Source organism: Penaeus vannamei, unplaced genomic scaffold (assembly GCF_042767895.1).
Source record: "Penaeus vannamei isolate JL-2024 unplaced genomic scaffold, ASM4276789v1 unanchor924, whole genome shotgun sequence".
NCBI classification, from domain to species: Eukaryota; Metazoa; Arthropoda; class Malacostraca; order Decapoda; family Penaeidae; genus Penaeus; species Penaeus vannamei.
Genome location: NW_027213928.1, coordinates 15,001 through 30,000, shown reverse-complemented (window position 1 = coordinate 30,000; position 15,000 = coordinate 15,001). Strand labels below are relative to the sequence as shown.

The following is a 15,000-nucleotide window of genomic DNA, read 5'->3' as shown; positions in this document are numbered from 1 at the left end:
AAAAAATTGTGAAATATAATAATTTAAAACCTAGTGTCCTTATTTTTTTTCTGTCTGAGATATTGATAAGATGTTATCATCAAGATAACGCAATAACACACTATCGCACATATATTAATAGATTAATCTTTAGGAGAGTTATTTAGGAACGCTAATATAATTTGAATATTCATTTACATTAGATCTCTATCTATTTACTTGCTTCTCTGTTTTTGTTTTTGTTTTTCAATCTGTTTATATATATATTACATAACATGAATATTTTTTTTCTCTATTTTATCTTTATTTAGAATTTTAGAACTTAATCTTTAAAAAAATACCAATTTAATCTTTTTAAAAATACCAAAATGACTTGGTACGATAGTTATTTCAGTTATTGTTATTTCAGTTATTGTTATTTCAGTTATTGTTATTTCAGTTATTGTTATTTCAGTTATTGTTATTTCAGTTATTGTTATTTCAGTTATTGTTATTTCAGTTATTGTTATTTCAGTTCTTGTTATTTCAGTTATTGTTATTTCAGTTCTTGTTATTTCAGTTATTGTTATTTCAGTTATTGTTATTTCAGTTCTTGTTATTTCAGTTATTGTTATTTCAGTTATTGTTATTTCAGTTCTTGTTATTTCAGTTATTGTTATTTCAGTTCTTGTTATTTCAGTTATTGTTATTTCAGTTCTTGTTATTTCAGTTCTTGTTATTTCAGTTATTGTTATTTCAGTTATTGTTATTTCAGTTCTTGTTATTTCAGTTATTGTTATTTCAGTTCTTGTTATTTCAGTTATTGTTATTTCAGTTCTTGTTATTTCAGTTATTGTTATTTCAGTTATTGACAAGAACGAGTGGAATGGAGAAATGATGATGAAGAAGGAGGAAGAGGAGATGGAGTTGAGAAAGACAGAGAAAGAGAGGGAGGGAGAAAAGAGGAAGAGAGAGAGAGATTAAGGGAAATATTAGGAAATAAAAATAAAAATTAGAAAAAAAAGATTCTGTGAAAAAATACAATAAAGAGAGTTCGTGTGAAAGAAACAGAGAGGGAAAGAGAGGGAGAGAGAGAGAGACAGACAGACAGACAGAGAAACAGAGAGAAAGAGAAACAGAGAGAGAGAGAGAGAGAGACAGACAGACAGACAGAGAAACAGAGAGAAAGAGAAACAGAGAGAGAGAGAGAGAGAGACAGACAGACAGACAGAGAAACAGAGAGAAAGAGAAACAGAGAGAGAGAGAGAGAGAGACAGATAGAGAAAGGCAGAGAGGGAGAGAGAGAGAGAGACAGACAGACAAAGAGAGAGAGAGAGAGAGAGAGAGAGAAACAGAGAGAGAGAGAAAGAGAGAGAGAGAGAGGGAGAGAGAGAGAGAAACAGAGAGAGAGAGACAAAGGGAGAGAGAGAGAGAGAGACAGACAGTGACAGAGAGACAGATTGACAGACAGACAGACAGACACTGACAGAGAGAGAGTGTGAGCATCTGACAGACAGACAGACAGACAGACAGACAGACAGAGACTGACAGAGAGAGAGTGAGAGTATCTGACAGACAGAGAGACAGACAGAGACAGACAGACAGACAAACAAACTGACTGATTGACTGACAGACTGCTAATCAGAGAAACTGTTGCGAGGACAGCGTGAAAAAGCCTCCAATGTCATTTCACAAATAAATCTTAACGGTCTCTCTTATCAGCAAATCTTATCTCTTAACTGTCAATCTCTGCTCCTTTCCGCTAGGTTTCTAAAATTTGTTTTATTATTTTTATTATAGTTATTATTATTTATTTTTATTATAGTTATCATTATCATCATTATTATCTTTATCTGACAAAGAGATGAATGTGTTAATTGTTTGTTTGTTTTTTAGATCTGTATGTCCGTTTTTTGTCTATCTTTGTCTCTTCGTTTCTGCATGTGTGTCAGGAGTTTTATCTCTCTATTCCTTCTCTCTTTTTTCTCTGTAAATCTCTCTCTCTCTCTCTCTCTCTCTCTCTCTCTCTCTCTCTCTCTCTCTCTCTCTCTCTCTCTCTCTCTCTCTCTCTCTCTCTCTCTCTCTCTCTGTCTGCTTGTCTGTCCGCCTATCTATCTGTCTGACTATCTCTCTCTCTCTCTCTCTCTCTCTCTCTCTCTCTCTCTCTCTCTCTCTCTCTCTCTCTCTCTCTCTCTCTCTCTCTCTCTCTCTCTCTCTCTGTCTCTCTCTCTCTCTCTTTCTTTCTCTCTCTCTCCTCTCTCTCTCTATTTATCTATCTACATCTCTCTCTGTCTCTCTCTCTCTCTCTCTCTCTCTCTCTCTCTCTCTCTCTCTCTCTCTCTCTCTCTCTCTCTCTCTCTCTCTCTCTCCCCTCCCTTTCCTCTCCCTCCCTCCCCTCCTTCCCTCCCTCTCTCCTTCCTTCTCTCTCCCTCCCTCCCTCCACCAACATCACCATCTTCCTCCACATTCGCCAGCCACACATCACCCAAACCTCATCAAACCTCATCATTTCCAACAAATTCCAAAGCCAAAAGACCGCCATCATGCACCCAACCCCTTCGTCATGCGCACTGAGTGGCCCTTCCTCGACTGCATGACCGCGTTTCCTTGTCACGTGACGTCATCGAGAGAGACCATAACAAACACCTGCTGAGACTCACCTGATGACGTCACTGCGCGGGAATGCCTCGGGCGTTACGTCATCGTCTCGATCGAAGGTTTTTTTTTGGCGCTGTTTTTTGTTGATTTGTTGTTGTTGTTGTTGTTGTTGTTGTTGTATATGGTGTATTTGATATTTTGTTGTTGTTGTTGTATATGGTGTATTTGATTTTTTTGTTGTTTTTTTGTTGTTGTGTTGTGTTGTATTTTCGTTTTTGTTGTTGGTGTATAAGGTGTATTTGATATTTTTGTTGTTTTGTGTTGGAATTTCGTTTGTTGTTGTTGTTGTTGTATATGGTGTTTTATTGTTGTGTTGTATTTTCGGTTTTTGTTGTTGTTGATGTTGTTGTTGTTGTATATGGTGTATTTGATTTTGTTGTTGTTGTTCTGTGTTGTATTTTCGTTTTGTTGTTGTTGTATATGGTGTATGTGATTTTTTTGTTGTGATGTGTTGTATTTTCGTTGTTTATTGTTGTTCTTATTGTATATGGTGTTTTTTGTTGTGTTGTAGTTTTGTTTTTTGTTGTTTTTGTTGTTGATGTTGTTGTTGTATATGGTGTATTTGATTTTGTTGTTGTTGTTGTGTTGTGTTGTATTTTCGTTTTTGTTGTTGGTGTATAAGGTGTATTTGATTCTTTTGTTGTTTTGTGTTGGAACTTCGTTTTTTATTGTTGTTGTTGTTGTTGTTGTATATGTTGTTTTTTGGTTGTGTTGTATTTTCGTTTTTGTTGTTGTTGATGATGCTGTTGTTGTATATGGTGTATTTGATTTTGTTGTTGTTGTTGTTCTGTGTTGTATTTTCGTTTTGTTGTTGTTGTATATGCTGTATTTGATTTGTTTGTTGTGTGATGTGTTGTAATTTCGTTGTTTATTGTTGTTCTTATTGTATATGGTGTTTTTTGTTGTGTTGTAGTTTTGTTTTTTGTTGTTGTTGTATATGGTGTAGTTAATTTTGTTGTTGTTGTTGTTGTGCTGTGTTGTATTTTCGTCTTGTTGTTGTTGTTGTTGCTGTATATGGTGTATTTGATTTGTTTGTTGTGTGTTGTGTTGTATTTTCGCTTTTTATTGTTGATGTTGTGTTGTATTTTCGGGTTTGTTCTTCTTCTTCTTCTTGTATATGGTGTATTTGATTTTTTGGTTGTTGTTGTATTGTATTTTTGTGTTTTTGTTGTTGTTGTGTATTTGATTTTATTTGTTGTGACGGATTGTTGTTGTATATAGTGTATTTGACTTTTTTGTGTTGTGTTGTATTTCCGTTTTTTGTTTTGTGTTGTATTTTCGTTTTGTTGTTGTTGTATATAGTGTTGTGTTGTGTTGTATTTTCGTTTATTTGTTGTTGTTGTATATGGTGTATTTGATTTTTGTTGTTGTGTCGTGTTGTATTTTTGTTTTATTGTTATTCATTTGTCGTGCCGTGTTTTTACTTGTTGTATTTAATATTTCAAATGTTGTATTTGTTGTTTTTGTTCTTGTAATTATTGCATTTGTTGTACTTATTCCCTTTTTCATTGTTGTGTTGTGTTTTCATTTTTGTTGTTGTTGTTGTATATCTGTTAGTTTTTGTGGATGTTATCTTTATTTGTTGTATTTGCTTATTCCTTTTTGTGTCGCTTTGGGTTCTCGCTTTTGTAGTTGTTGTTTTTGTACTTTGTCTTTGTTGTAATTAATTCTTTGTGCCATGTTGTGTTTTTGTTGTTGTTGTTGCTGTTGTATTTGTTCCTCTTTGTGTTGTGTTGTTTTCGGTTTTCTTTTTTGTAATTGTTATTATTGCATTTGTTGTACTTGTTTTTTTTGTGTTGTGTTATTTTTTCCAATTTGTAGTTGTGGTTGTTCATTTGTTGTGTGTGGTGTCTCTATTTGGTGTGTTTGTTGTACGTTTTGTTGGGTTGTGTTTTTGTTCTTTTTTGTTGTTGTTGTTGTTGTTGTTAATTTGTTATGGGTGTTGATACATTTTTTGAAGTATATTTGTCGTACTGTTTTTGTTGTTATTTTGTAGTTTGAATCTTTGTATTTGTTGTTATAATAATTACGTTTTTTTATTGTTGTTGGTGGTGTTATTAACCATTTTCTGTGTCTATCTGTCTATTTGTTACACTTATATCTGTTTTTGAAATATTAATGAATTCTTTGGTGATTTTTTTTAGTGTTTGTTTTACTTACTCCTACATTCGTGTGTTTGTTATTTTCCTTACTTTTTCCTGTTTGATATACTTATACTTTTAATATTCTTTTTGTGTAATTTCTAATACTTTTGTTTTTTTGTATGAATATTTATCTTTGTGTGTTTGTTTGTTTTTCTTCTTCTTTTCTTTTCTTGTTTTTCTTTGTTTCATCCTTATTGATATTCCAAATAACTATATTCATCATGACTGCTTAATGTGATGTGTTATCATTATGTTTATTATCTCGAGTGTTATTATCTCATTCGTTATCTGTACCGAGTTATCATTTCCTTTCCTGTTTTGTTTTTGTTTTTGTTTTGTCTTCTTTTTCTTTGTTTGTCTTGTTTGTTTGTTTTACTTTTGATTATTTCATTTCATATTTTTGTTGATTTTTTTATTTCTTTGTATATTTTTCTTTTTTTTTCTTTTCCTTTCTTTTTGTGTTACATCCGAAAAGTTGTAATTTCCGCTTCTTTTTAATTATCATTTTCTTTGGCTTGTTCATTTTATCTATTTTTTATTAATTTGCAACCGAAGAGTCGTATTTACCACTTATTTTTTCATTATAATTCTCTTTCAACTAAACAAGCTTGTTTATTTTCTCTATTTTTTATTTACAACCGAAAAGTTGTATTTACCACTTCTTTTTTTCTTTCTTTTTTTAAATTTTATTCTTCAAATTCACCTCAAACTCAAAAAAAAAAAAAAAATAGAAGGAATCGTAATCAAAGAACCAGACTTTTATTTCAGAAAATAAATTTATCTGTTTGAACCGGTATTAAAATTACAAAATAATAATAGAAAAAAAAAAAACACTTGCTTAATTATTACAAATAAAATATATACACATCAGCGCCACCCTGTGAGAGGCAGCATAGGCAGACCATCAGCCTATCAGAACACATTTTGGGAAGGGGGGGGGGAGGGGGGAGGTTGGGGAAAGGGTAGGGGTAGGATGGGGATGAGGAGGAGGAGGAGGAGGAGGAGGGAGGGAAGGAAGGGGGGTATGGTAGGAAGGATGAGAGTAATGGGGGGAGGGGGAGGCCACCGAGGGGAGGGGTAGGGAAGGAAGGGGGGGGGTAAAGGGGGGAGATAGGTTGGGGGAAGGAGGGAGGGAGGGAAGGGGTAAAGAGGAGGTGGGGAGAGAGAGAGAGAGGGAAAAAACAGAGAGATCACTTTTACTTCTTTGGGAAACGTATCAGCGAAAAAAAAAAAAAAAAAATAAATAAAAACATACAGAAAAAGAAATAAATTATTTATTCCTTCTTCTTCTTCTTATAAGAACGAGATCGAGGACACGGTCGATGGGGGTTGGGGGGAGGGGGGGGGGGGTGGGGGTAGGGAGGGAGATCCGCAGAGTCAAAAAAAATATATATCTTTACCTCTCGTTTACCTTCACAAAAGTAAGGCTACGGAGTCTTTTTTGAATTCAATAATTCCTCCCCGACGTCTTATATATATATATATATAAATACTTCATATCAATAACAACAACAATAACAACAACAGTATCGAGAAGTTGCTTATTTTTGTTTGTTTGTTTGTTCGAAATACGCCTCTAAAGGGGGGGGGGGGGAGAAACTCTGCTTTATATATTTGTTTCTTTCTTTCTTTCTTTCTTTCTTTCTTTTTTCTTTCTTCCAAAAAAAAATATTCTTTATTATCACGGGCGTTCGCTGGACAACACAACCGCATGCCTGTCCGAAACCGCCCACCTCTTCCAACATCTTAATATTTCCAACACAAAAGAAAAAAAAAAAAATATATATATATATATATATATATATATATATATATATATATATATATATATATATATATATATATATATATTTCCAACACTAGAAAAAAAACGAAATTTGCCACCACTTCCTACGCCTTTCCCTTCCACCTTTTTAACTTTCTCTTAACCATTTACCTTTTTCTCTTTCTTTCTCTTCCCTTCCTCTCCTTCTTTTCCTTTGTCTCTCTTCCTCATTCGTCTATAATACGAGGAAGGAGGTAAAGGAGAGAAGGAGACGGGGAGAATAAATAGAATGAAAGAGAAAGGAGGGAAAGGGAGAAGAGAGAAGACGGGGGTGAGGGTTGGGGGTGGAGTGGGGGCGGGGGGTTGGGGAGGGGGGTTGTTTACGTACATCATGACGGTGCTTGTGACGCCTCCAGGGGGTGGGGGTACCACGGGGAGTCTAACGTGGTACCACTACGGTACACTAGCTAACATTGGGGGGGGAGGGAGGGGGGAGGGGGGTACCAAAGTACCGAGAGGGAGAATGAGGGGTGTAGGGGGGAGGAAGGGAGAGGGTATCAGAATACAAAAAAAGGGGAAATGAGGGAGGGGTGATGGAGGAAGGGGGGAAGGGAGACTGAGGGAGAGGGAGGAGGTGAAAGGGGGGGATGGTACCACGGTGGACAAATCGATACCAGAATGCATTAAGAATAGATATACATAGGACATGGACATGGTAGGGGTACAAGGTATTCTATGAAGGGGAGGTACCTATGGGGAGAGGAAAGGGAGGGGGGGTAAGGGACGAGGGAACGGGAGAGAGGGAGGGGGAGGGGGGAGGGAGGAGGGGGGAGGGGGAAGAAGCCAATTGACGGACAAAATATAAACAAAAACACAACAACAAAAAAATGCATGAATGTCATTTCTCATATTTTTTTGTTTTTGTTTTATCTCCTTTGGTTTTATGTGTCTCGTGTTAGGATCTGTAAGCTGCCCGAAAAAAAAAAAAAAAAAACAGAAATAAAAACATAGAAAAATGCTAAAAGCTAATGTTAAAGAGAAGAGAAAATAATAATAATTATATCTATCATTTCTACAAACTGTATAAAATACCCATCACCAATGACTTCTATGGTATCCAGAAAAAAGGCTTTTGAAAGCTAACTAAAAGCAAAGCGTTGAGGAAAAGGAGTGAAGAGAGAAGGGAAGAGGAAGAGGAGGAAGAAAGAGAAGAAGACTGAAGAGAAAGAAAGAAATAGAAGAATGAGAAGAAGAGGAAGAAGGTAAGAGGGAGAGACACTCAGGTGAAGTTCTTCGTTAAATAAGCGAAAGAGGGAATAAGGAGCAGGATAGATAACCTTCTATACGATAAATACAGGAATAAAGAGAAAGAGCAAAATTAACAACACGAAGAAAAATATAGAGAAAGGGGAATAGTCAAAACAAAGAGAAGAAAATATACAAAATGAACCAAGGAAAATAGAAAGAAGAATAACTAAAAGAACAAAAATTGCATAAAATTAGTACCAGTGGCAGATCGAGACGAAGAAGAACGTGCGAAAAGAAAGAGAAAAGAGAGTAAACAGAGAGAAACAAATACGAGAAAAAGAGAGAGAAATAAATAATAAGAATAACAAAAAAAAAATCCAAAATCTACAAGAGTATGAGTAAGACTACAAGTGAGCATAGAATAACGATGAATAATGAGTAAGAGAGTGAGTAAAGAGATGAGTAAAGAGGCGGGCGGTGCACACGACCCCAAACACAGAGGCCACATGATGTTTACTGTCCCGACGAAAGAGGAGGTGGAGGAATGGGGTAAAGAGAGGAAGAAGAGAAAATGGGGAGAGTCAAAGAAGAGGGAGAGAGAGATAGATGATGATGGTGGAAGCAAGAATGTGAACTGGAGTCTTGCTTATTCCATCTTCATTGTTTTTTTTTTTTCGTTTTTCTATCTTTTTTTTATCTCTCTCACTCTCTTTTTCTCTCCTCTTCTCCACCTCTATTACCACTTCTTCCTTCCACCTCCATTTTTTTTTTTTGGGGGGGGGGAGATTTTTCACGGGGGGGGGAGGTAACTGACAAAAAAAAAAAAAAAAACATATATAACAAAACTAAGGACAAGGAACGGGGTTTTCAGGATTGGGGGGGTAGGGGATATGGGGGGGGAGGAGGGGGGAAGAGGGACAAGGAAATCCTAAGAAAAAAAAAAAAACGAGGGTTCTATGTGTGTAAAGGATCATCAGACGAAAGGGATCGAGGGAGGAGGAGTCACGGGGAATAATAGGAGGTCAAAAAAAAAAAATAATAATAATAGTGCCCAAGGAGGGACGTAGCCCCCCGTACCAGCGAGGGGCCCCCGAGAACGTCCCGAAGGCAACACAAATAAAGCTCTTTACCAAAAATTAGGAGCGGCGACTCAGCTTCGAAATAACCGCTTTCCTTTGTACAAATTCGCGACACACTTACTTCTATTCTTCTTCTTCTTTTTCTTCTGGAAGGGTCCTGGGGAGTTCCAAGAAGGAGGGGAGGAAGAGGGAGGAAGAGGAGGAAGAGGGGAGAGGTTTAAGAAGGAGGGGGGGGGAAGGGAGGAAGAGGAGGAGGAGGAGAAAGAGGGGAGAGGTTTAAGAAGGAGGGGGAGAGAGGAGGAGGAGGAGGGGAGAGGTTTAAGAAGGAGGGAGGAAGGGAGGAAGAGGAGGAGGAGGCGGAGGGGAGAGGTTTAAGAAGGAGGGGGAAGAGGGGGAGAGGTTTAAGAAGGAGGAGGGAAAGGGAGGAAGAGGAGAAAGAGGGGAGAGGTTTAAGAAGGAGGGGGAGAGGAGGAGGCGGAGGGAGAGGTTTAAGAAGGAGAGGGGGAAGGGAGGGAGGAGGGGAGAGGTTTAAGAAGGAGGGGGAAAGGGAGGAAGAGGAGAAGGAGGGGAGAGGTTCAAGAAGGAGGGGGAAGGGAGGAAGAAGAGGAGGAGGGGAGAGGTTTAAGAAGGAGGGGAGGAAAGAGGAGGAAGAGAAGGAGGCGGAGGGGAGAGGTTTAAGAAGGAGGGGGGAAGAGGGGGAGAGGTTTAAGAAGGAGGAGGGAAAGGGAGGAAGAGGAGAAGGAGGGGAGAGGTTTAAGAAGGAGGGGAGGAAAGGAAGAAAGAAGAGGAGGAGGGGAGAGGGTTAAGAAGGTAAGGGATAGATATAAGGGTTAAGGGGTTGACGTTTTTTTTAAAAGGGGTGTTTGGGAGAGAGAGAATTAAGGGTTGGGGAGAGGAATAGGGAGGTTGAACAAAATATATCATCATCACAGATTCTTGAGGGAGGGACAGCATCACAAACCTGGGGACATAAATTCATCACAACTTGAAACGAGGGTAGAATGGGCGATCACAACAAATAATCCTTATTATAATTTGTTTTCTTTTTCTGGGTGAAAAATCAACGTCACACCATTGATTATTTTCCACGCAACAAGGTGCCTTGAATGTAAACAAAACCACGTGGCTCGAAAGAACAATGTAAACAACATGCCACGTGACTGGGACCATGTAAACAAAACCACGTGGCTCGGAAGAACAATGTAAACAACATACCACGTGACTGGGACCATGTAAACAAAACCACGTGGCTCGGAAGAACAATGTAAACAACATACCACGTGACTGGGACCATGTAAACAAAACCACGTGTTCCGGAAGGCACACGAGGGAGACTTTTCATCACATGTTCAGACACAACCTGTAACGGGTACGAGCACGTGGGCGAACCCTGGAGGCTTGTACAACGCCCTCACGCCCTCGCCCGCGGTAAATAGCACAGTTATTGTTGTTTTACGAAGGAGGTTGGAGAGATATGGTGAAAAGAGCTGCCATGGCGAGGCATCACTATTGTATAAAGTTGTAAGAAATGATTGATCACTATTTCGGGGTGGTTTCATTAAATAAATATCTTTCCACTGATTAAATGATCGTTATCATTATCACATTCACATTGTTCTAAAGATAATGCCCAAATAAGGGGACTGACGGAATCCCAGAGTCTTATGTGTGGCAACAATCTATCCAACCTCCCTTTACAAAGATGATATATCCAAGTTCTTTTTAAAAAATATATACTATAACAATTGTATCAATAATGATTTAAAAAAAGGGGAAAGGAAAATCACATTGAGACTGATCCCAGGAACAACAAAAAGAAAATTAATATCAAAGCAATAATTTTGCCTTAACCTACACGCGACAAAAAAAAAAAAGAAAAAAAAAATCTCTCCCTTATAAGGTAACAGAAAATTATTTTGGCCTTTTGTATCACGAACAACACGTACGTTTACAACACGTTTGAAAAAAAAGATAAGAAATGCAGTTGTAACGTGAAATAAGATTCATACACAGAATTGTAATAGTTTTTTTTTTAACAACAGACCAAATAGGAGAATAATACGTACATACAACATATTCAATGAGAAAATCAATATCATTTTTTCTCTCTTTTTCCTTTTCATTTTAGATTTTTTTCAACAACAATATGGCACATTTATGGCACGGGACTTTTTCGTTCAGAGTTTTAATATTAAATACAACAAGTAATGGCACTTGGCGAAGGAGGCTCTTGGAGATGCCAAAGCTCTGGGGTGGGCGCCGTGGTTGAGGGGGGAGAGAGAGAGAGAGAGAGAGAGAGAGAGAGAGAGAGAGAGAGAGAGAGAGAGAGAGAGAGAGAGAGAGAGAGAGAGACCAAACAGTAGCGAAAGAAGAGAGGAAGACATTAATCAATAAGAAAGAGGAAGCAAGGGGGAATGGAGAGAGGAGAGAGAGAGAGAAAACAATGAAAAGAAGAAGAAAGAGAGAGAGCATCTGATTAACATAGACATGTGGTGTCCCAAGAGCAATGGACAAGACCAACTCGTCGCCTATATCCTTCGGGACGATACACCGCAACACGACACAACATTATATTAAATTAATTCTCTTTCCATTTTAAAAACTGGACTGAATTATCTTGAGCTAAGGTAAAGTGTTATTTTTTCTTATTTTTCCACAACACTTTTCCTATCGAAGGCACACATAGAACACATTATTTCAGTAAAATGGACGTCATTATGCTCAAAGCACGATCGGGAAAGCGCCATTTTGCATTAGTCTTAGAGACAATGGCAGACGAAAGAAAATGGGAAATCTTAAAAAAAAGAAAACGGATACAAGTACGAAATTGGAAATCACTATTATTAATTGGTATTAAAATAGTCGTTTGAAAATTATTCGCAGTATGATATAAAAGAGATCAAAGGAGGTAATTAGGAGACAAAGAAAACGAGAAGAGAAAAAAAAGAAAACGCTTATTTAAATTCTAAAATCAGGAACGTATTTTAAAGATTTTAGTGAAACAAGAGAGTGAGGGGGGGGGGGTTGAACGTATTGAAGGGGGGGAGGGGGTACGAAAGAGGGAGAATATGAGAGAAAATAAAATTAAAAGAACAGCAACTGAGTGCCCGGGAAGTATATAACGTATACTTATATAAAACAAAAGACGATACGAAGATGTAGGTACATAAGGGCGAATAGGAGCCTAGCTACAAGGCAAAAACGGTACTTATGGGGGGAAAACACCGCTATGCGAGGAACAAAACAAAAATATGGCAAAGGATACCAAAAGACTTAAATAAAAAAAATTGTCACTGACATATCAACTGCCAGATGACACTAACTTAATCAATATGGGGAAAAATAAAATATATATGTATGCCCAATTATAGATAGAGGTATTCACTGTTATTGTAAAAATTTATCATCTAAATTTTCTTTTCTTTTCTTTTCTTTTCTTTCTGGGGTGAAAAAATTGGCTGCCGTTTAGATTATTAAATCAATAGCTTAGCTACGATTTAACTGAGAAAAAATATACGATTTTATATACGAATTATATTTTGTTTTTGTTTTTTTCTTATTTCTTGTCATACGTTAGGGTTAATTCGTAGTAATATATTTATATTCACCTTTCATTTCACTGCAGAATACGCAATATTATTTGTAAAAAAAAAAAAAAAATACAACAACAATAATAATAACGAACATTTTCACACAGGCGACGAAACCAACGAAGCCGAAGCCAAAGTCAAGCTTGGCGAACTCCAGCTCCGACTCCGGCTTCGACTCACTGTTTCTGCGACTTGGGCATGTGGCGCTTCATGTGGAGTGCGAGGTGGTCGGAGCGGGCGAAGGAGCGCTCACACACCTTGCATTTGAAGGGCTTGGCTCCCGTGTGCTTCCGGTAGTGTCGGGTGAGCTCGTCCGATCTCGCGAACCGCCATTGACATTCTGGCCAGTGACACCGGTAGGGTTTTTCACCTGCGGAGGACAGTGGAGGAGGGAGGGTGAGTATAAAATCATCATGAAATTAAAAATCGGACGTTATTTGTTTTATTTATATCTGGAGGGAGAGGGAGAGCTGTTATATAAATGTATAACAGGAGATAATTGGTGTGTTTTGGTTTGTATTTTTATGTTTTGGTTTGTTTGTTTGAGAAAGAGAGAGAGAGAGAGAGAGAGAGAGAGAGAGAGAGAGAAGGAGAGAGAGAGAGAGAGAGAGAGAGAGAGAGAGAGAGAGAGAGAGAGAGAGAGAGAGAGAGAGAGAGAGAATATATAATCTAAAAAATATATATTGTTGTAATTTTGTTCTATTACCTGTAATGGAGAGGGAGAATGGATATAAAACTTTGCTCTCATTCTCGATCTCTATGAAGCCAACAACAAAGTGTTTGGTAAGAGTTTGGGTTCATTATTAAAGCTAATGAAAAACTATCTTTCCATTCATTGTTGTATACGCGTTCATCCCCATCAGAGAGAGAGAGAGAGAGAGAGAGAGAGAGAGAGAGAGAGAGAGAGAGAGACAGAGAGAGAGAGAGAGAGAGAGAGAGAGAGAGAGAGAGAGAGAGAGAGAGAGAGAGAGAGAGAGAGAGAGAGAGAGAGAGAGAGAGAGAGAGAGAAGTCGAAAGAGAGCGAGACGAGTCGAAAGAGAGAGAGAGAGAGACGAGTCGAAAGAGAGAGAGAGAGAAGGGAAAAAAAAACAAGTAGCCAGAAGCCAAAGACAAGCGCCAGGACTATGAACTCTGTCCGGCCAAAAAATGCAGTAGCACTCTCGTTCTGCCTGCCTACGCTCATTACCATACTGGCTCCGCACCCACGCTGGATGTGAATGAATGATCTGGACCAGCAACAGTGCCGGCAGCAAGGAAACAAAAAAAAACGAAAAAAAAATATAAATGAAAACAAGATTGGCGCCCAGGACAATGGCCGTATGCCATATAGATCGAGGCAGGGAGGAGAGAGGGAGAGAAGGAGGAGAAGAGGAGAAGGAGGAGTAGGAGGAAGGAGCAAAAGGAGGATTGGAGGTTCACCCTGCATATGGCAACCGGAGGACGTAAACAAATGGAGGAGTAAGGGAAGGAGGAGGAGGTAGAGAGGTAGGGGAGGGGGGTACGCGAGTGAATGAATGCGAGAGAGAGAGAGAGAGTATGAGGGAGGAGGAGGGGCTAGAGAGAGAGAGTACACGAGTGAATGAATGCGAGAGAGAGAGAGAGAGAGAGAGAGAGAGAGAGAGAGAGAGAGAGAGAGAGAGAGAGAGAGAAAGAAAAAGAAAGAGAAAGAGAGAGACAGACAGAGAGAGAGACAGACAGAGAGACAGAGGCAGAGAGAGAGACAGACAGAGACAGAGACAGACACAGAGAGAAAGAGAGAGAGAGAGCGAGAGAGCGAGAGCAACTTTTATGAATGAACCGAGGCGAGGTGTGAGAGGGCGTCGCCCGCTGCCCGGTGCCGTGCCCACACCCGCCACGGATCCTCTCTCTCTCAATGGGCGAGCCTCTCCGCCTTCGCCAACCCCCCCAATAAGGGCATGACCACCGCCTAATAAGGGAGACGTGTAAAAACGAGAATCAGCCTTTCTGTGCTCTCTCGGTGGACGGGTTGGATGCACGGCGCTCGCCCTCGAGCTGGACCACATTTCAGCCAGTCCTCCTCCTCCTCCTCCTCTTATTCCTTCTCCTCTTATTCCTTCTCCTCCTCCTCCTCCTCTTCTTCTTCTTCTTTTTCTTTCTCTTTTTCTTCTTTTTCTTTCTCTTTTTCTTCCTCTCTCTTTCTTCTTTCTTCTTTTTTCTTCGTCCTCCTCCTCCTCCTTGTCTTACACCGAGCCCGCACATCCTCTCCTCCCTCCCCCTTTCCCCTCTCTCTCCTCAAAATCAAGAACCTCCCCCTCACCCCACCCACCCCACCCCCTTCTCCCCTCCACCCCTGTCCCCCGGTCCAGCCCAACCACCCTCACCCCCACCGCAACTCCTCCTGCCCCCCCCCCCATCCACCCCTCTCCCCTCTCCCAGCAACTCCTCCAGCCCCCCCCCCCACCTCTCCCCTCTCCCCCCCCTCCTCTGCACCGCCTCGCCTTGTCCTGTGCATCCTTAAGGTCACTCAGAGATGTCGTGTCGGAACGCTGTGGGGAAACCCTGTGTCCGAAAGCGTGGCTGAGGCGAGGAAAGGAGAA

The 15,000-nt window shown here is 39.4% G+C and overlaps 1 protein-coding gene across 1 annotated transcript in view; it reads right to left on the bottom strand.

Annotated features, from left to right (window-relative positions):
• Positions 1-9,460: 9,460 nt before the first annotated feature.
• LOC113811700 (dendritic arbor reduction protein 1-like) overlaps positions 9,461-15,000 on the bottom strand; it is a gene marked incomplete at its 5' end in the record, with an annotated part of 14,984 nt that continues 9,444 nt past the window's right edge. Inside the window, 1 exon segment of the mRNA XM_070119962.1 lies at positions 9,461-12,812. Coding sequence (XP_069976063.1) covers positions 12,619-12,812 — 194 coding nt within the window.